The sequence below is a fragment of the Corapipo altera genome, unplaced genomic scaffold, assembly GCF_003945725.1.
Source record: "Corapipo altera isolate COAL_440 unplaced genomic scaffold, ASM394572v1 201, whole genome shotgun sequence".
Classification (NCBI taxonomy): Eukaryota; Metazoa; Chordata; class Aves; order Passeriformes; family Pipridae; genus Corapipo; species Corapipo altera.
This window is the reverse complement of record NW_020884940.1, coordinates 1,155,887-1,176,363: the sequence shown is the minus strand read 5'-3', so window position 1 is coordinate 1,176,363 and position 20,477 is coordinate 1,155,887. Positions and strand designations below refer to the sequence as shown.

Below are 20,477 nucleotides of genomic sequence, written 5' to 3'. Positions count from 1 at the left end.
TCGGGATCGGGATCGGGAGCGCGCGCCCCGAGCGCCCCCTGGCGGCGGCGGGGCCCCGCTGGAACAAAGGCCGGAGCCGGGACCCCCCCGGGATCTCCCGGGACCCCCCCACGGGCGGGAGGGAGCCCGGAACCCCCCATTGGGGAGGGCACGGCCCGTGCCCCCGGGCCTGGGACACCCGGGGAACGAGCTGCGCCCCTTCCTCCTCTCCCTCTCCCTCCCCGTCCTCCCGCTCCTCCTCCTCCTCCCCCGGCCCGGGGGTCCCACCCCGCCCCGCGCCCTTCTCCGAGAGGGGCGTGTGCCGCGTGGGAGGGATCATTTAACCGAACAACAAACGCACAAACAACTTGTTGGGAGTAAAAAAATATGTTTTTTTTTTTCCTTTTAATTACATCAGTTATCAAAGAAAAAAAAAAAGCAGTGGTAACAAAAATACAAAGCTCTGAGGGTTTCTTGTTTTGTTTGTTCTGTAACAAGCTCAGCATCAGTGCAATTGTTTTAATTTAACTTCTGCTCTGAGTCCCTGCTGGCAGCATATGAGTAGGCTTTGCCCAGCACCAGACGGTCACGCAGCAGCTTGAAGAAGGCGTAGTAATTGCTGAAGAGGATCAGAGCCAGGGAGATGGTCTGGTGCCACTTCTCCGAAGAAATCAGCGAGTAAAGCTGGTAGAAGATGACTGCCCCTTCCAGCAGGATCAGGATGTTGAGGATCCTCAGTGGTTTGCTGAAAAAGAACTGTGGGAGAACACAGTGAGGCAACCGAGCGAGAGGCGGAACCTCCGGGGTGGGTTTTGGGTGGGATTCCTCTGGGATTATCCACAGGGATAAGTAACTTCCCACCCTGGGCACTTGGAAAGCCACCCTCTGGCAGCCCCAGGTGTCCAGGACACGAGGACCATGGCCCTGCCCGGGTGCTACCCCTCCATTTCCCAGGAAGGAGACGTGACCTTACGTGGAACCTGAAGTGCGAGACGTCAGAGGGCACGGCCACGTTGTAGTGCCCCACGGCCTTGTACACGTTCTTGCTGTGCTTCACCAACACCCCCTGCGGCCACATGCACTCCTCAGTCCACCTGCAGGGAACAGGGAGCCCTCAGTGCTGCCTGCACGTGGGAACAGGGGCTGCTGCCTTCCCCCTGCCCACGGGGAGCAGGGGCGGGTTGGCCCGTCCGGGTGTGTCACCACGGCGGTGACAACTGGCAGGTACCCGTGGCCAGGAGCAGCAGGAACTTTGCCAAAAATCAGCTCTCGCTGGCTGAGCTTGGCAGCGGGCAGTGCACAGAGTGTCTGTGCTGCTGGAGGTGTCAGCCCACAACTCCGCTCTCAGTTTTCTCCCTCGTTTTTTATTTTAAGGCTGAGCTCCCCGTCCAGCCCTCTCAGGGAAAACCCAGCCCTAACCCCAGGACAGAATTCCTTACTGATGCTGCAGCACGTTGGAGCAGAGGGCTGGATCCACCTTCTGCCAGCAGCCCAGGTGTGCTGCAGCCTTGTGGAGCAGGTCACAGTAGCGGGCAGGGAGCAGGTACTGCATCAGGATCACGGAGGTGCTGATGGAAACCAGCAGGAAGAGCTCACAGGACCAGCGTTTGTCGTAGTACTGAGTGTTCTGTGGGGGGACAGGAACGTGTGGCACGTTTGGGCACTGGTGTGACAACGTGTCTGCACAGCCCCACCTGCCAGAGCCATCAGAACACAAAGCACTCAGGCAGGTAGAAGGAGGCAGCTGCATGCAGCTGTTAATCCCGCTTGGAAAGAAGCGCCCACATAGGATGGCTGATGTAGGACTGCTGTGCCAGCACCAAAAACAGGGGGATGGCTCCTGATGCTCCACAGGCTCAGCTGATGGCGGGTGGGAGCACTAGGGGACAGATCTCCCTGGGGGATGACTTATGATGAGACATTTGTCTCATTCACAGATTAGGAATGTAATATTAGTAACCACATCTTAGGGATTCAACAATGTCCCCCTCCACTCTGCCACCACGGCCCAGTGCCCACCTCCCAGCCAGCCCCAGCCCTCTCTCACCTTCACAAACCAGACGGGCACGAAGGCCACGTAGTAGGCACTGAGCATGGAGCTCACCAGCACCTCCTTCATGCGCCAGTTGAAGTCCATTTTGAGGTACTCCACCTCGTTGCGGATGAGGTCCGGGGAGAGGCAGCAGGCGTGGGTGGGCATGGCCTCCATGCCGTACATCTGCCGCGTGTGCTGCTTCCACGTCTCCTTGAGCACCGTCAGGTAGTCCCTGCCCCGGGCCCCCACCTCGCCCGTGTCCCTGGGGCCGATGTTGGCCACCTGGGCAAACAGCCCCGCCTTGCGCAGGTCACAGTTCAGCTGGAGGAAGGGGATGTACATCCCGAACCTGGAGCAGCACGGGGGGAAGGGCTGTTACTCCTGAGGGTTTGCTGCAGCACAGCCCCTTCCCAAAGCCAGGAGGAGGTTCCCTGTGGCTGCTCCATGCCTGCAAGTGTCCAAGGCCAGGCTGGAGCAACGTGGGCTACTGGGAGGTGTCCCTGCCTGTGGCAGGGGGTGGAACGGGATGATCTTTAATGTCCCTTCCAACCCAAACCATTACATGATCCTGTGATTCTAAATGGCCTCTAATACCTATAGAAACTCCTGAAAAGAGCTTCACCACTGATCTCAAGTCTCAGATCTTTATGGATGCTTCCTCCTTCATTTATCAGGGAGAAAGGAGCTATTTCCATACACGACTGGAAGCAAAACCAGCTCCCTTTTATTAGTTAACATGAATCAGGGAAGCTGTTTGATTCCCTCCACCTGGAGCCAAGGGAAACTGAAGCCAAGAGTTTTTTGAATACTATGGGAAAAGCACACACTCCCTTCTCAGAGGATAAGAGCAATTGGTGCTCAACACAGGCAGATGTCAAAGACCTGCCCTGCCAGCACGGAATGTGACACAGCAAAAGGGAAAAGGTATAAACTCTGTGACCAGGTAACTGAGCACTTCCTGAGGCTTCACCTCAACACCCCCTGCAGTGCCCATGAGGGATCCCCCACCCTGACACAGGGATACTCACGGGTAGCACAGGAACAGGAGGTTGAGGAAGGAGTAGGTTCTGAAGAGGTGGATGATGGATCTGCACAGGCTCCAGCCCGTGCCGGTGAGGACGGCAAACCGAGTGACCACCAGGAACACGGAGCGGGGCAGGGACACTTTGCCACTCTGGGAAGCCTGTGGGAGAGAGGAGAGAGCTGGGCACAGGGGAGGCTCATTCCCTCCTCCTGCAGGGAGCAAAACTCAATCCGTGAATCAAGTGGGAAAGGCTGAGTGACGCCAGGACGGGGAGGCCTTCTGTGGAATCTCGACTGTCCAAAACCTCTGGAATCTGGGCCTCATTCCTTGGGCTGGAGGGAGGAGAGCTCTGAGTTCCTTGTTAAACTCTGGCAGTTAAAGTGTGACCAGCCCACTCTCCTGGCCCTGCTCACCACAGGACATTTCCACGGTGAGCAGACACCCACTGACTTTCCCTGGGGAAAGGTGGAGTGATGGAGAGAACAGGAAAAGAGCCAAATAGCAGGAGGGAAGCAGAATCACTACAAGTCTAGTTGAGACAGTAATTCAGAGACAATCCCAGAAGGACAGAGTCAGGAGAGGTGGTTTGGGGCTCTCAGTTCTGTTCTCTGCTCTTCCCATTCCAAACAATGCCTGGGATTCTGACTTGGGCATATCACAAAGCTCTTTAGGAAAGGACAGAGGAGTTTGGAACTGCAGAAGGGACACACAGCATTGCAATTCCCCCCAAAGAACAGCTCTGAGATCTGCCTGGGGACTTTACCTCCTTCACAATAGCACTGATGAGCCGCCGGGCCAGGACGATGGTTGTCACCGTCAGCACGTTGAAGTCAATAAGGTGAAAGTTCTGTGGAGACAAAACCAAAATGATCTCGTTCCCATGAGGCAGCAGAAACCCACATTCAACAGAGAAACTCCCAAGTTATCCTCTTCTCTTTGGACTCTCTTCCAAGATTGGAGAGAGAATGACAAGCAGTATCCAAATCTTGGCAAAGTAAGAGTTGCAGAGTCACGTGTAGTTTACATTAAATATAAATATACATAAAATGAAATGTTTAACAACCCCAGAGACATCCTGGGAGTATCATCAGTCCTCTGGTGCTTACCAGTGATGTGTGGGAGGGAGGGTGGGAGGGTGGGTACCACCACACCGTCTTGTAGATGTTGATGTAGTGGACAAAGAGAGCGACGAGGTGACAGAAGAAGAGCTGGAGCTCGAACAGGACACTCCTCTCCACAGGCAGCTCTGGGATCTTACAGTGCCTCAGGGGGACCACTGTCTGTGCTGCCAAAGGGGGGCTGGAAAGGCCTGTACCTGAGCCACTCCTGCCAAGGGAAGCCAAGAGTCAGGAATGAAGAGGGCAGTGTCCTCCTGCCCACCCACCCAGGCTGTACACGGTCTAACACCGACAGAGAAACCCCAGCTAACCATCAGTGGCTGCCACAAACCAGAAGTGTCAGCACCCCAAAGATGCCCAGGATGACTCTGGCAGGCAGATGTGAGCAGGAATTTGCCCAGAGAAAGCAAAACTTGGAACCAGGCCAGCCCACAGGTCACTTGATATTAAATCCCCTGTGTTGAGCCAGGTTCAAACCCAGGGCTGTGCCGTGCTACTCAAGGGACAACCAGTGACTCCCTTAATTAATTGGAACCTTTCAGACCTCAAGTTGCTATTTACATATCTAAGAGTGCTTGAACATGAAAGACAGGGCAATTACACACAAGCCCTTGTTCATTCTTCACCTTCTATTCACCTGAGGAGGAAAAACAAGTTTAGCCAGAGGTGTGTGTTCCTGTGTGAGCACGCACAGGATCCCAGACAGATCCTTTAATCGAGGGGAATTAAGATACACCAGATATATCCCTCCTGATTTGCAATCTCTAAATAACAACAGGCGAAGGAATCTGGGTGTGGGTTTCAAAGAAACTGCAGAGCACAAACTCCCATTGAAAATCCCAAAATGAAACCACAGGTGTGGCTGCAGGAAGGCTGCTGGTCCTGGGGGATGCAGCTGGATCAGTCCAGGGTTTAAAACAGCAGGGCTGACAGCCTAAAATGAGGGGAAAATCTTAGGAACCTGAGCTGTCTCTCTGAAATGACCAGATTCCCAAGGTGAAAGAGATTCAGCTCCTCAGGATGGATAAACTGTGGAATCACAGAATGGCCTGGGCTGGAAAGGACCTTAAAACCCATCCAGTCCCACCCCCTGCCCTGGGAAAGGACACCTCCCACCAGAGCAGCCAAGCCCCAGCTCCATAAGCAGGAGGTGCCTTATGAACCCTGCAAAGAAAACGTTAAATCTGCCTAAACACACTCCCTGCTGAGGGCCCTGGGCCAGGAAAATCACAGGGATACAGTTATCCAGGCAAGTCATTGCAAGGCCACAGGTGGAGCAATCCAGCTTTGCTGGGAGAGCACACACAGCTCCTTATCACAGGGAATGCACAAACCCACACCCCAGCTCATCCCCAGGGAATCTGGGCTTTTCAGGAGGGTATGGAGTGACAGGACAAGGGGGAATGGCTTCCTACTGACAAAGGGCAGGGTTAGATGGGGTAGTGGGGAGAAATTCCCCCCTGTGAGGGTGGGGAGGGGCTGGAATGGATTTCCCAGAGAAGCTGTGGCTGGCCCATCCCTGGGAGTGTCCCAGGCCAGGTTGGAGCAACCTGGGACAGGGGAAGGTGTCCCTGCCCATGGCAGGGGGTGGCACTGGATGGGCTTTAAGGTTGGAAAAGCTCTCCGAGATGGTTAAGTCCAATCTTGTGCCCCCAAGCCCATCAAACCCTCTCACAAAGCTCCACATCCACTCATTTGAACACTCCCAGGGATGATTTGAACACCACAGGGATGGTTTGGACATCCCCAAGGATGGTTTAGACACCCCCAGGGATGGACACTCCCAGGGATGGTTTGAACACCAAAGGGATGGTTTAGACACTCCCAGGGATGGTTTGGACACTCCCAGGGATGGTTTGGACACCCCTAAGGATGGTTTGGACACCCCTAAGGATGGTTTGGACACTCCAGGGATGGTTTGCACACCCCTAGGGATGATTTGGACATCCTCAAGGATGGTTTGGACACTCCAGGGATGGTTTGAACACCCCCAGGGATGGTTTGGACACTCCAGGGATGTTTTGAACACCCCCAGGGACGGTTTGGACTCCTCCACTTCCCTGGGCAGCCCCTTCCAAGGCCTGACCACCCTTCCTGCAAGGATTTTTTTCCTGTTATCCAACCTGACCCTCCCAGGCGACAGGACGAGGGACGAACGGCTTCAGACTGCAAGAAGGGAGATCAGGATGGGACACTGGGAAGAAATTCCTCCCCTGTGAGGGTGGGGAGGCCCCGGCACAGGTTGCCCAGAGAAGCCGTGGCAGGGACCGGGAACGGGACGAGCTTTAAGATCCCTCCCAGTCCAACCCATCCCAGAGCAGAGGTGGCTGCAGAGGGGAGCAGAGCCTGGCTGGCTGTGGCTCTGGGGGTCCGTACCTGGTCCGGGAGCGCACGCCTGTGACGGAGGAGCCCGAGGAGTGTCCGGAGCCGCCGGCAGCTCCGGGCTCACACAGCGGGTTCCGGCAGTAGGAGGTTCTGTTGGGACCCCGCCGGCCCCCGGCCATTCCCGAGCCGTGGGAGCTGCTCACTGCGGGATCGCTCCAGGCCCCACCACTGGAAGCAGAGATGGATCATTGATCAGGGATGGTTGATCACTCCGGGCTCATCCGTCGCCGCCACAGCAGGATAACCCAATTCCAAACCCTTTTCATAGAATCATAGAATTGATTGGGTTGGAAAAGACCCCCGAGATCATCGAGTCCAACCCTTGGTCCAAATCCAGTCCATTTACTAGATCATGGCACTCAGTGCCACGTCCAATCTGTGTTTAAAAATCTCCAGGGATGGTGAATCCACCACCTCTCTGGGCAGCCCATTCCAATGCCTGATTACTCTCTCTGTAAAGAATTTTCTCCTGATATCCAACTTAAATTTCCCCTGGCAGAGCTTAAACCCGTGCCCCCTTGTCCTATTGCTGAGTGCCTGAGAGAAGAGACCAACCCCCACCTGGCTGGAACTTCCATTCAGGTAGTTATAGAGGGTGATGAGGTCACCTCTGAGCCTCCTCTTCTCCAGGCTAAACAGCCCCAGCTCCCTCAGCCTCTCCCCATAGGACTTATGCTCCAGTCCCTTCACCAGCCTTGTTGCTCTTCTCTGGACCCGTTCTTTGCCCCCTGCGTTTCCCCAGGCTGTGGATGAGGGCTTGTTGAGGTGCTGGGAATTCATGGAGAGTCCGTGTGTGGAGGCTTCCACGGAGCTCTTCCTGCTTCTCTCCCAACCCAAGTTTACAAGGAATTTAATCAGCATCCCTGTGGTGTTATCCCTGTGCAAGAGGCAGGGCAGAGATTCAAGAATTCCCCAAAAGGAATTCAGGGAATTAGGGATATCAGAGGCATCTACAGATGCTCAAGAATTCCCCCAAAGGACCCAGGGAATCAGGGATATCACAGGCACCCAGAGATGCTCAGGAATTCCCCTGAAGGATCCAGGGAGTTAGGGATATTGGGGCACCCAGAGATGCTCAAGAATTCTCCCAAAGGATCCAGGGAATTAGGGATATTAGAGACACCTAAAGATGCTCAAGAATTCCCCCAAAGGATCCAGGGAATTAAGGATATTACCCAGGTCCTCTATGCCCAATTTTGTGCTGAAACTGAAGATTACAACTTTTTCTTTTTTTTTTCCCCCAAGGAATTACAGACTGCCTTTTTCCTTTTTGGCTCCTTAGAACTGGGAAGAAGAACCCGTTTTTAGGGAATTTGTTGGTTTATGTTTGCATGGCACTGAGGCCAGTGGGGCATCAGCCCAAATTTAGCTTTTCCAGGGATGCTTGCCACAGTGTAAACCATAACACTAATCCCAAGGTTTTTAAACCTTCCCTGGTTTAAAACTTCAGAGAAAGGAGAAGGTGATAAAACTCCCATTTACAAGTGAAATCTGAGCTGTGAGGAAACTCAGGTCACACCAGTTACTGAACATTCCTTTTCCTGGTGGTGGATAATTTCCAGTTTGCACCACTTGGAGTAAAAAAACACTTGCTGAGGGTTTAGAGACTGTTCTTAAAGAAGTTTTAAAGCTGGAGCTGAGCTCAGGAGTCCTGGTGCTGGACAGTGTGGGACACCTGGGAAGCGCCAGGATGCAGTTTTTTGGGGGGTGCAGGAGCTCTGGGAGCTCCCTGGAAGCTCTGAGGGAGCAGTGGAGGCTGTGAGGGCACAGACAGGGGGGGTTCGGGGTCTGCAGGAGGGCAGGAAGGAGCCACAGAGGCTCCAGGGGAAAAATGTGGGGGCACAAGGAGGGCTAAAGAAGAGCAGTGGGGGCCACGGGGGGCCTGGGGGAGCAACAGGGGCTGAAGAGAGAATGTGGGGGCACAAGTGGGGGTTGTAGAAGAGCTGAGGGGGCCACTGGGGGCTCGGGGGGGCAATAGGGGCTATCAGGGGAAAATCTGGGGGTGCAAGTGGGGACTGCAGGAGAACAGTGGCCAACACAGGGGGTCTGGGGGAGCGTAAGAGGGAACTGTGGGGGTTCAAGTGGGGTCTAAAGAAGAGCTGAGGGGGCCAAGGGGGCTCTGGGGAAGCAACAGGAGCAGCCAGGGGGTGATGGGAGCTCTGAGCGCCCAGGAGGTCCGGCTGGGGCAGCACCGGGACCCTCCAGGGAGCCCGGGGGAGGCTCTGCAGGACCTGCATTAAGGACTGCGGAGGGAGGTGAGGGGTCCATGAGCACGCCCCGAGGCTGCTGCGGGGCTCTGAGGGGCTCCAGGCGAGGCCGCGCCCCCCCTGAGCGCGGTGCGGCCGGGGCGGGGCGAGCCGCGGGGTTGAGCCGCGCCCCGCCCGGCGCACGGGCCGCCCCCGTAGCTGCCGGCGGGGCTCCCCCCGCCCGCTCCCGGCCCGGTCCCGGGGCCCCCTCCCCGGTCCCCCCTCACCCATCGCCGCCGCCGCTCCGCCTGTGCCGGCCGCAATATGGCGGGCGGGCCGCGACGGCGGCCGGCGCGGGACAAGCTTCGCCGGGGCGCGAACGCCACTGGCCACGCCCCCGACCCGCTTGACCACGCCCATTGAGTGCTTGGATACGCCCCATTCCGCTTGGCCACTCCCAAAGCCACGCCCCCTCCAGGCCGAGGGCGCCGCAGGGTCCCAGCGCCCACCCGTGTGTTCCCCCCCACCATAGGGGACAGACCCCCCCCCAAACATACCCCATCGAAACCAGTGAAACAACCGCTGAAAGCCAAAAAATATTCATCGTCAGGATTTTATTACACGGAATGAGGGATCACTTCCAACACAAGAGTTGTGGGATCGTGGAATAGCTGGAGCAGAAAGCCCAGTGCTCCTCGGTGGAGGAGCTTGCCAGGCTGCCATCCAAGTTAATGGTGCAGGAGCTCGCCAGGCTCCCATCCAAGCTATTTTCGTGCTGTGATTCACCTTGATCACTTTTCAGCATCTTTATCACCCGCTCGCAGCGTTTTTTTTCTCAGTGATCTCCTCCACTTGTGGGCGTTGGTGCTTCGGCACAGATGGAGCGTTTTACAACACTGAGAACCAGCTGGAGGCAAAAATCTCTGAAATTAATGGACTTCCACAGGCCCAAGGTTTAGTTCTTTACTGGCTTTGGAAGGGGCTGCTCAGGGAGGTGGTGGAGTTCCCATCCCTGGGGGTGTCCAAGGAATGACTGGATGTGGCACTCTGGGCTGGGGGACAAGGTGGTCACAGGTTGGACTCGATGGTCTTGGAGGTCCTTCCCAACCTAAATGTGCAAAGCCATCAAAACCCAGGAGTATCCAGACATCTGTGGTTTAACAGAGTCTTCCAGGAAAAACTATAAAGGTAACAGGATGTACAAACATCAGGTTAAAAAAATTTTCAGGTTAAAAAAATTTTCAGGTTAAAATATATCAGGTTTGCTAATACAACACGATGTATTGAAGCTTTTTGGTCATACCTAGTTCCAAATTCAGTGGTAAAAGTAACAGCTTCAGCAGAAAACACTTTATATCTCAGTGTTCCAACACACAGCTGCTGCTCTTGTGGGATCCAAGGGAGGCTCCAGTGTTCTCCAACACTCCCCAAGATCTGGCAGGTTCCTATTTCCCAGGGAAGTGTCTTAACTGTGCTCCTTGATCAGCTCTGAAAGCAGCTCCCTGGAGACTCATCCCTCCTTGCAAAAGGAGCAAAAGGAGCGTGGAAACAAACATTCCCATTAAAACATATGGCAGCAGTGGAAGGCTCAGCTGAGCAGCAACAGCAAAGGTTTGTGTTCTGTGCTCACAGAACGGAGCTTCCCAGGGAGAAAACGAGGAATGACATCTCCACTGGGATGGGAGTCCCTGGATAACCTGCAGGAATCCCTCCCCCTCACAGCTTACGAACGGGACACGTGTCCAGTGTCCCATCCAACATGTTACAGGTTTATCAATTAAGGAAGAATTTCCCTAAGCCCCATTTTCCTCCCCAAAAGCTCCGTATGTGCTCGTTCCCAGGGAAGCCTGTTCTCCTCTGCAGCTCCCAGCAGACACATCCCAGCTGGTCCCTGCTCCTCTGGGGCCGCTCAGAGGGTCCATCCAAGCTGCAGGAATCACCCTCAGCCCAAGTGTTCTCCAGGAGAGCAGCAGGATGGGTTAAGGAAGGGAAAATGCACACTTGAACTGTTTTTCTTGGCTCTGCTCGCGACAGATGCTCTCATACAAATTTAAAAGCTCGTCCTGTACGAAAAGAATCATCTGCTCCAAGTGCTGGACAGGGAATCCAGCTGTGCTCGTAAACCCAGCTTATCCAAGATGGAATTTTGGAGGGACATATCGAGGTAAAGGCTTAAACCACTGTGCTTTCAGAGAGGCTGAGTTAGACACAAAATACCACAGAGGGTGTGGAATCCCCATCCTGGAAGTGTCCAAGGCCAAGTTGGACAGGGCTTGGAGCAATCTGATCCAGTGGAAGGTGTCCCTGCCCATGGCAGAGGCTGGAACTGGATGGGCTTTAAGGTCCCTTCCCACCCAAACCATTCCATGAATCTATATTTCCATATAACAAAGCTCAAAGCCATTTGCTTTATTTAACAACCCAAACAGCAACTTGAAACCAGGGGTGAGGAACGGGCAGGGGATGAGAGTCTCCTTCCAGGGAAAGCTGCCCCAGGGGTTTCTCTGGAATTTCAGCTCGGTTTCACTCTCCCGTGGCTGTCCAGGATCCCACAAAGCACTCAGCCTCCCTGAGGGTGTAAAACCTGGGTCTGTGCCAGCTCCAGGCACGGCCAGGCTGAGTAGTTATACCCAAGAGGCTGGAGAAGCTGTGACCACGCAGGGAAAGGGGCAGGGAAGGTGGGAATGCTGCGTGTTCTGCAGCAGGAGGGTGTTCCTGGAGCCAAAATCTCTTAACAAGAACGGATTTTGTTGGGAAAAGCTTCCCCAGAGGAGAGGTCCCAGCTGCTGCACATCCCCCTGCACAGAGCCAGGCACGACAGGGCCTTTACCTGCTTTATGGCCTTCACCAAAACCCTACAAATAATAAGGTGAGGGTTAGTCCTTCGGGAAAACTGGGAGATGAAAGATCCCTGGCACTTGTGAGGTCACAGCCAGCTAATTCCACCTCCAGCAGCCACCTGCCAGTAGGACAGGGAAGGTTATTTAGGTGACTCAGACTCAAAGGAATCTCTATCCCTCACAAATTCCTGCATCACCCCCGGAATGTCTGGCTAATTAGAGCATCTTTGAGAGACACATCCTATGCTGAGGGTTATTTTGGGATCTCCAATTAGCTCTGGCAGACTCCAGGCTAAAATCTGACTGGAGCAGTGCTGTGAGAGGGAGGGAACGTCTGATCCAGGGCATGTTTGCAAAATACTTGTAGCATATACAGTTATCTCAATATATTAATATTTACAGTCTGCCACAACATTTAAGTCTTCCCCATAAACATGCAACAAAGGCAAGGCACGAGCTGGATCCCTCCAGAGGCAGCATCACAAGATCCACTTCTACAGGTAAAAAAACTGCATCATAATAGATGATCTCTATCAAATCTTTTCCACTTGATATAAAAGCTGTGCCTTATTAAGGAAGAAACGGGAAAGATTGGTGCATGGCCAGAGAAACTGATGTTCCAATTACACTGTAAATGAAGATGAATTTGATAACCAGGCCACAAATCCAGACACGTTATCGTTCCCCCTGGCAGGATCCAATTTTCAAGTGGAAGAATTCAGGGTAATCTCCCTGTTGCAGCATTTCCACACATTACCTCTTCCTCGTCCCTAATACTCCTCAGATAAGAGGAGCTCATTTGGGAGCTTTACAATTCCATGTAAAATTAGACTTGTGTCCTTTTATGTCCTGTGCCCAGGTTGTCTTTTGAAGCCATTGGGCTTGTTCAGCACTGCAAGAGTTTATTTCTTTGTTCTTTTATTTATGGAGCTCAGACTTTCAGCGATCTCAGGGTTTGAGAGGAAGCATTTAGCTGTTCCCAAAAGCCTTGTGATGCTGCCCTGGGGGAGAAATGTGTCCTTGCTGCCTAAGCAGGTCACTCCACTGATGTGTGATCACCTCCCACTCGTTTGCAACCACTTGCATCCATTTATAAAAGCAATTTGTTAGAGAAGCATGGCCTATTCTCCACCCCTGGAATGTTCCAGGCCAGGTTGGACGGGGCTTGGAGCAACCTGGTCTATTGGAAGATGTCCCTTCCCATGGCAGGGGGTGGAATGAGATGGGCTTTAAGGTCCCTTCCTACCAAAACCATTCTGGGATTCCAAGAGATGTGTCCCACGATCACTGATGGAGATCTCTGGCTACGCCAGTGGACAGAAATCCTTAAAAACTGGCCAGCCAGCAGCCGGATCCCATTTGATCCCACTGATGGGGGCCAGAAGGTGTAGAACTGGCAAGGTCTGGCTGGGTTTAAAATCTGCAGTCTGTAATTTTAACGCCTTGTGGACTCCCCCAGGAATTCCCACCGAGCCATTCCTTCAGCTGCTCTGCTCCTGCAGCATCGGGTGACAAATCCCAGGGCGTTGGGAACCAGATGATCTCTAAGGCCCCTTCCAACCCAAACCAGCCCGTGATTCCAAGAAATCCAACACCACCAGGAAGCAGCTCCAAGAGATGGACCTCATCACATTTCCCCCCTCCCTGAATCCATCGAAAAGCTCTTTCCCTCTGGGGAGAGCTCAAGGCAGGTACAATTCTGGAGCCTCCTCCACGCTGTGACCTCTGCGAGAGCATCAGGCAGGGAGAGCCAGCCAGCTTTCCCTTTTTTATTTGTGTGGATGTGGTTTTAGCAGCTCAGATGGTGCCACCCCCACGCTGTAAAAACACACACACACAGAGAGACTCACCCCCCGTGGGCGCTGCCCCTGCTCCTCCTCACCCCCGACTCTCCCGGCGCCGAGAACTCTCCGCTCCTGTAAACCAAAGACAATTTTCGTGAGGCTCCTCAATGGAAGCACAAATCCCACCCTCCCTCCCTCAAAAAAAACAACCAAAAAAAAAAAAAAGAAGAAAGGGAAAAAAAAAAAAGATTCCCACATGCAATTATTACACATGAAGGAAAACATGCAACTTCAGCTGAGCTGTGGACGTTTCACAGGGAAACAGCAATACTGGGGCGGGGGAGGGAGGCTGAAAAGTTTACATTTTTAAACAACTGAGTGGAATTTGGGGGTTTGGTTTTTGGTTTTTTTTTTGGCGGTAGCAGGAACTAACTAGGTTCATTTTCATTTTACATCCTTGGATATTTAAATATTCCTCTTTGCCCACATTCCACCGGAGTGCATTTATTTTTTTTTTCTCTCCGAGGGCACGTTTGTTAAAGTTATATCTCTAATTTATGCAGAAAAAAAAAAAAAAAAGTGGGTTGTTTTAAAACGTTTTTATTTTAAACATTTTTTTTCTCCTTTTTTTTTTTTTTTTGCGAGTTGCCTTTTTTTTTTTTTTTTTTTTTTTACATTAAAATTAAAACATCTCAAGGCTTGGCTCGATAAAAAAATGTTTACGTCACGGGTTTATGGAAAAGAGAAAAATGTGCTGTTAAAATCAGACATTTAGGTTACCTTTTGGGCGATGCATGTTAGCTTTACACATCCTGATTGATTCTCCTGCGATAATTTTCCTTTAAAAGGGGGGCAATGGGCAGATCTTTTCATCAAGCAACACATTATGCCCTGAAAGCTGACTCCAAACCAGTGTTGAAAATTCGGTTATTTGCACTTTAATAACAATCTACAAATACAACTTTGTGGTTTTTTGTTGTGTTTTTTTTTTTTTTTTTAAAGTATTCCCCTTCGTTCATGCGCTGCCACGGTTTTGCTCCCTAATATTCTTATTTTTCACCCCCGAGCAGTTTAATTCTCTCCCCTTAAAGAGTTCCAAATTCGTCTGGGAGATGGGAAACACAAACCATTTTTTTTTTCATGTCTCTTTAAGAAGCATTTACTTTTAAATATATATAACATATATAATATATCTCTGTACATCCACACCCTCTCAGAAGGATTTAAGGAGCAGCTGCAGCACCGTTCTCCAACAAAAATACATTTTTTTAAGTGGTTTTTCCAAGTAAAAGCTACCGTGAAGTAGGAAGGGCATCATCTTAGCCAAGGGGGGTGGGTTTTACAGAAAGCAACTTCCTTCTCCTCCTGGTGGCAGCTAAGCCTTGGAATTTTCAGCATTCCTTTTGTCACGGCTACTTAAACCGGGGATTTCAGACTCAAGCTGGAGTCTGCAGCCCGGAATATTCTCCGAGGCCACTTGAAATCTGAATCAGTAAACTCAGCAAAGAACCATAAAACACTTTCCAAGTCAGATTTCTGCCCCAGTCCAGGCTCAAACCGTTTTTAACAACTTCCAGGGGGTGAAAAACAAATTTTTCTTTTTCATATAAATATATAATTTTTTTTTTTTTAAATTTAAGCTCATTCAACGAGCTCAGTAAATTTTTTTTTTTTTTTTTTGTGAGAAATACAAAAAAAAACACCATTTTTTTTTTTTTTTTAGAACGTCTCCATCGTTTTAAAAAGACAATTAGCTTTAGCATTAATTTAAATTTATTTAAAAACAAACGAAACGGAAATAAAATAAAAATCGCTACTTTTTTATCGCTCAACCAAAACAAATGACAATTCATCACATTTACTTTGATTAAAAAAGGACTAAACTTTATTGACAAATCGCGACAGACATTTTGACACGTTTTTAGCTACCTAGTTAGGCAGACTTACACATGTAGCATTTTCTCTTCAAGAACAGAGTGGGAGGACAGTGTACAAATCCAATTAGGACTTTATCTTATGTACAAAGTGAAATTTTTTGATCATTTTGTTGTTGGTTTTTGTTTTTTTTTCCCAGCTGCAGTGTCCCTTTTTATGCAAAGCTCGTGCTGAGATACACTTGAACAAGTCAATGGGACTGCTAATATTGACTTTTTTTTTCTTTTTTTGGTGTGTCAGTTTTAAACTTGCACTGGATTATCTGCCCCAAGCACTATAAAAAAAATGAGAATTTTACAGAGTTCAGACCTACCCATGGAATATTCTGCTTTCTACTATCAAACACTGGGCAATTAGAGCCATGCTTTGTTTTTTTTCCCTTAAAATTGTTCATCCAGAACCAAACTAAGAACCCCTTTACACTGGAAAAATCTGCTTCCCAAGCATATCTCAACACTGCACGGGGGCTAGATTTCAAAATCCACATAAGAAAAGTCAATTTTACAAACCTAATTTTAATTTTAGGTCAATTCTCTTTAAAAAAAATGCTATTTAATTTGTTGGAGGATCCTTCGTATTAAAATTTAAACTCCAAGATTCACCAGCAATCTCCTTTTAAAGAAGGTTTGGCATCTGAAGTTACTTTTTTCCTTTTTTTAAATGGTGGCAGCTACTACCGTTACATTATGATTTTAATGCTTAAAAATAGCCCTGAATTTTGAAATGTAGCCTACTTTGGGATTCTGCAACTACAACCTTTATGGGTTCCTTTAAAACAAACTTTAAAAAGTTTTAAACAAAACCTTAATTTCATAGCTGCTAAGCAAAGCATGTCACTTTGGAAAACTAACATTTTTAAACTGTGGTTTTGTAGGTTTTTTTGTTTTTGTTTTTGTTTTTTTTTTCCTTAAAAAAAGGTACAGTTGCGTTTATCTAAACGACAAAGAAAGAAAAAGCCACCTACACACTGAAAAAAAAAATAAAAATAAAAATTAAAAGTCGCTTCCTCTAAAAAAAAAAAATCTATTTAACTCATCTTTTAAAAGTACTACGTACAGAAGCCGAAATGCAGGGTGAGGATGGAGTGGGAGAAAAAGGGCCACGAAGAAAAACAGTTAGACAATTACTTGTCTGGTGTGGGCAAAGCAACGGGAATCCCGGGAGATACAAGAATCAGTAACAACTGTTTTGCTCAAAAGTGGGATTTTTCCCTCATGTTTTGTTTTTTTTTTTTAGTAGCGTCCGTAGGGGTGGTCTCGGTAGGCCCCCTTCACTGTCCTGGCCGGCGGGGCCTTCAGGGAGGGCCGGGTCCCATTCCAGTCATCTTGCCCTGTGGAGAAGACAAGGATACGTCAGGGATGTGGTGGTGGTGCTTCACCCCAGCACCTGACTGGAAAACGCCCAAAATATTGGATTTACAGGATGATTTAGGCTGCAAAACCCCTTTAAGACTGAGCCCAGTTAACCCAGCGCTGCTACGTCCACCACTAAACCTTCCAGCGTTGTGGGAAAGAGCAGGTGACACAGGGATGTGTCCAGGTGGGTCTGGGATGTCTCCAGACACTCCAAGCCCTCCCTGGGCAGCTATTCCAGGCTCTGCCACCTCCATGGAAATGAGTTCTGCCTCAGGTTGAGGTGGAACTTGGCCGGGTTTTAGTTTATGGCCATTGCTCCTTGTCCTGTCACTGGGCACCACTGAACAGAGCCTGGGACCATCCTCTGACACCCCCTGGAGATATTTGTATGGATTGGTGGGACATTTATATGGATTGATGAGATATTTGTAGGGATTCATGAGATCCCCTCTCAGCCTTGCCCTCTCCAGACTAACCAGGCCCAGCTCCCACAGTCTCTCCTCATCAGGATCCCCAAAATCTCCTGCAGCTCCAACCTGGACAAACCCAGTGCCTTTCAGGAGTAATTAATTCCAGCAGGGCCAAAGCCAACCCCCAGGGCAGTGTGGCACCAGCTGTGCCAGAGGTTCTGCCAGCATCCCTAACCCCAGGGTCTGACCATCAGGGACAGCTGCAGGAACTGCTTCCCTCCTTCCCAGACACCAGGCAAAGCAGGTCCTGGGCAGGTGAAAGGTGTCCCTGCCCGTGGCGGGGGTTGGAACGAGATGATCTTTAAGGTCCCTCACGCCCCAAACCATTCCAGGATTCCATGTACCGCCACTGAAGCAAATGGAGTTCACATCCCTGTGATCCCTGAGGCAGCTCCAGCCCCAAATATCCCAGCCCAGCTCTCACTGAGGCCTGTGCTTGCAACATCCATCCTCGTGTTCCTGCCAGTCTCTCCGGGGTCACCACTTTATGAAATCAAGAGTCCCACGACAGCCGAGCCTGTTCCTACCACCACGGAGCACATTCCCCTTTTCTCCAAACTGTCTCCAGCCTGGCCCAGTGATTTATTCCTCTAATTCTGTTTTCATGAAAGCAGAGACCAAAGGAAATTGCTGTGGATAAACAGATTAGCCGTGGCAACTTCATGCCAAGTGCACAATGAGCATTTTGGCCTCCCAATCCCGGCCGACTCCGCCGCTCTCCCACCAAGCCGGAGGCACAAAGGGCTCTTTGTGCTGGGTGACAAACACAGGCAACAAACCCAGGCATTGAAGGCAGGAAAGAGCCAACGTTCCTGGGAGCAGCAGCTGTCTGCTCAAATGCAGCCTAGCCTGGAAAACATCCCTGCTCAGGCACCTGAGTTTGAACTTCCCACAGCTTAAACCTGGAGCAGGGAACACCCCGAGGCTGGAGCAGGGTATTAACTCTGCTTCCCTGTTACTGGCATGACAGGGCACAGAGGATTCCCAGTTCCCAGGGATCCCAGAAAGCCCCTCCAGCTGGTCATTAATGTCACTACCTGCACTCACTCAGCTGATGCTCTGGGAAAGGGACTGTTTCCAATCCCATGGAATTCCGGGCCTTTACGCTGTGCAGCTTTGGGAACTTATGACATCATGTGGTCTGGAATATCCCTCTGGTCAGCTGGGTCAGTGTCCTGGCTGTGTGCCCTCCCAGTTTCCTCAGTCCCATGCCAGAGTGGCAGTGCAAGGAGCAGGAAAGGCCCCGGCTGTGTGTGAGCTCTGCTCAGCAACAACAAAACATCTCTGTATCGTCAGCACAAATCCCAAACTCAGCCCCAGAGCAGCCACTGGGAAGAAAATTAACTCTGCCCCAGCCCAAAGCAGCAGAGGCTTGTTTAGAGGGAGAGGAAAATGCTTCTTACTCATTGCCACGTGCAGCTGCCATTCCAAGCCTGGATATAGGAACTGGCTTAAAAAAGAAATGCAGCCACAGCTGAGGGGAGAAATTCTGCAGTGATGGTGTTTGTCTTCCCAAGGAAGCAAGGAACTAATTCCTTGTTTTACTTTGCTTTTCCCATTGAACTGTCTTTATCTCAACCCATGAGTTCTCCCACTTTTACCCTCCCAATTCTCTCCCCCATCCCAGGAACAAGGAGTGAGTGAGTGGCTGGTGGGGCCTGGCTGCCCCTTGGGGTTAAGCCACAACAGTTTGGTTCAGTCCAGCCTAAGTCAGTACTTTTACATAATTCAAATTAACTAAACTTCATAAACTACTTGCAAGTCATACTGAGCTCCAAAGAGAGGCCTTTATGTGACATACAAATCCATTTTCCGAGCTAATGTATAGCACAGAGTCAGGATCAGGTAGCGGGTTTTTGAGGATAAGGAAGCAGATGGAGCCATACAAAACACAGTCCATGAAGACCAGACTGCAGCAGTAGTGCTGTGGGTGGAAATCCAGACCTCTTAAAATATTCTAAAGCTACAAGGAAATTAAGATATTTCCATAGTTAAAAAATGGATTTTTTTAAAGTGCCATCTTTGAGACAATCAAGTTTGATAAGGATCTAAACCCACAGAATGTCTTTGCTTGTTCAGACCTAGATAGAAATGTTCTACCATGAAAACTACTTGAGGTTCTCCTCAGTTTTTGTTCAGACCCTGAAGTGACACTGGAAAACTGTTGGTTGGCCACAAGCAACTCCCAACTAGGTGCAGCCCCTTCCCAGTGAAAAGAACAGTATTCCCAGACATACCATAAGCTTCATAGGTTTCCTGTGCCTCCCCGTGTCCATAATCATAGTATTCTGTGTCCCTGGAAGAGTAATTAGGTGGTTACATCCAGTGAAATCACATTCTCAAACTGACACAACTTGCACAAACGCTGGATAAGCAAAGATGCCCAGCGCTGTCCGTGTCATTTCCCAGGCTCTCCTGGACTGCAGCAGAACAGGGCACCTTCTCTACAGCTCAGACCCAAAAAAAAAAGGATAAAGGTCATGCATTATTTGCTCAGGAAGAGAGAAGCCAACTCACCCTTGGCCCTGGCTGTAGTAGCCCTCATAGCCCTCGTAGCTCTGGTCTGCGTACGTGTCGTCGTAGCCCTGAAAGGGATCATGACACAAACGTGTTAATGGAAGGACCAAAGGACAATTCCTGGCCAACAGGGATGGCAGGACTGAATTCAGGCTACAGCAGCTTCCAGAGGAGCCTGGAAATCCTTCCCTGCCACAGGGAAGTGGCAGACATGGCTGAGACCTGCTGTGTCCCGTGGCTCGGGAGAAATGAATCATAGTAATATTTATAATTCATGGCCAAGGTTGCAGCTCGGCTGAGGGACAAATCCCTGTGCCAGGAGACCTGGAACTGTGTTATTAGGAAAAGGTTCTTCCCCCAGAGGGTGGTTGGGCACTGCCCAGGCTCCCCAGGGCAGTGGGCACAGCCCCAAGGCTGCCAGAGCTCCAGGAGGGTTTGGACAACACTCTCAGGGACAGGTTGGGATTGTTGAGGTGTCTGTGCAGGGCCAGGGGTTGGACTGGATGGTCCTTGGGGGTCCCTTCCAGCTCAGGACATTCTGTGATATCTAAACCACAGATTTACAATTAGACAAACCCCAACCTCTGAACTTACAACTGGTTTCAGTGAGGAAAACATTTTACTGGGAAGAGAAGGAAACCTTTAAGGTGTATCAATAATTGTGATGATTCCCCAAAATGCTGTTGTGCTGTTGTTTCTCCTTTGGGACACCAAGAGCACAGATACCAAGATAAGCTTGGCAGGAGGGTGGTGCTGAGTTATACAACTTGAAACATCCCCCTGTTCATTCACTTATTTGTTTTAAGGATTTTAGTGGATGGAGGAAGCCTTGGGTGCCTCTTGCTTAAA

General features: G+C 50.5%; 2 protein-coding genes across 3 annotated transcripts in view; both read right to left on the bottom strand.

Moving 5' to 3' along the window:
* Nucleotides 1-347: 347 nt before the first annotated feature.
* Nucleotides 348-9,089, bottom strand: TMEM39B (transmembrane protein 39B). Of its 2 annotated transcripts, none has more exons than XM_027661426.1 (9): nucleotides 9,015-9,089; nucleotides 6,533-6,709; nucleotides 4,145-4,364; nucleotides 3,802-3,885; nucleotides 3,043-3,197; nucleotides 2,027-2,363; nucleotides 1,419-1,606; nucleotides 953-1,073; nucleotides 348-735 (listed from the first exon to the last, which is right to left on the bottom strand). In XM_027661426.1, the coding sequence occupies exons 2-9, from the start codon at nucleotides 6,658-6,660 to the stop codon at nucleotides 499-501; spliced, it is 1,470 nt and encodes a 489-aa protein (XP_027517227.1). In that variant the 5' UTR covers nucleotides 6,661-6,709; nucleotides 9,015-9,089; the 3' UTR covers nucleotides 348-498. The 2 variants fall into 2 exon arrangements, with proteins under 2 accessions (XP_027517227.1, XP_027517225.1); XM_027661424.1 differs by lacking the exon at nucleotides 9,015-9,089 and adding an exon at nucleotides 7,267-7,985.
* Nucleotides 9,090-15,213: 6,124 nt separating this feature from the next.
* KHDRBS1 (KH RNA binding domain containing, signal transduction associated 1) overlaps nucleotides 15,214-20,477 on the bottom strand; it is a 24,677-nt gene continuing 19,413 nt past the window's right edge. The window contains exons 7-9 of the mRNA XM_027661431.1: nucleotides 19,629-19,696; nucleotides 19,349-19,407; nucleotides 15,214-16,616 (exon numbers count right to left, since the gene is read on the bottom strand). Of these exons, the coding sequence (XP_027517232.1) occupies nucleotides 16,519-16,616; nucleotides 19,349-19,407; nucleotides 19,629-19,696 (225 nt within the window). The 3' untranslated portion in view covers nucleotides 15,214-16,518. The remainder of the gene's footprint in view (nucleotides 16,617-19,348; nucleotides 19,408-19,628; nucleotides 19,697-20,477) is intronic.

Excerpts from the sequence above, each read along its gene's own strand:
- TMEM39B (XM_027661426.1), bottom strand. The coding sequence starts at position 6,660 with ATGGCCGGGGGCCGGCGGGGTCCCAACAGAACCTCCTACTGCCGGAAC. Across the intron at positions 2,364-3,042 it reads CTCCTGTTCCTGTGCTACCC|GTTCGGGATGTACATCCCCT; the intron begins GTGAGTATCCCT and ends GTGCTGCTCCAG. Across the intron at positions 1,074-1,418 it reads TCCAACGTGCTGCAGCATCA|GTGGACTGAGGAGTGCATGT; the intron begins GTAAGGAATTCT and ends TGTTCCCTGCAG.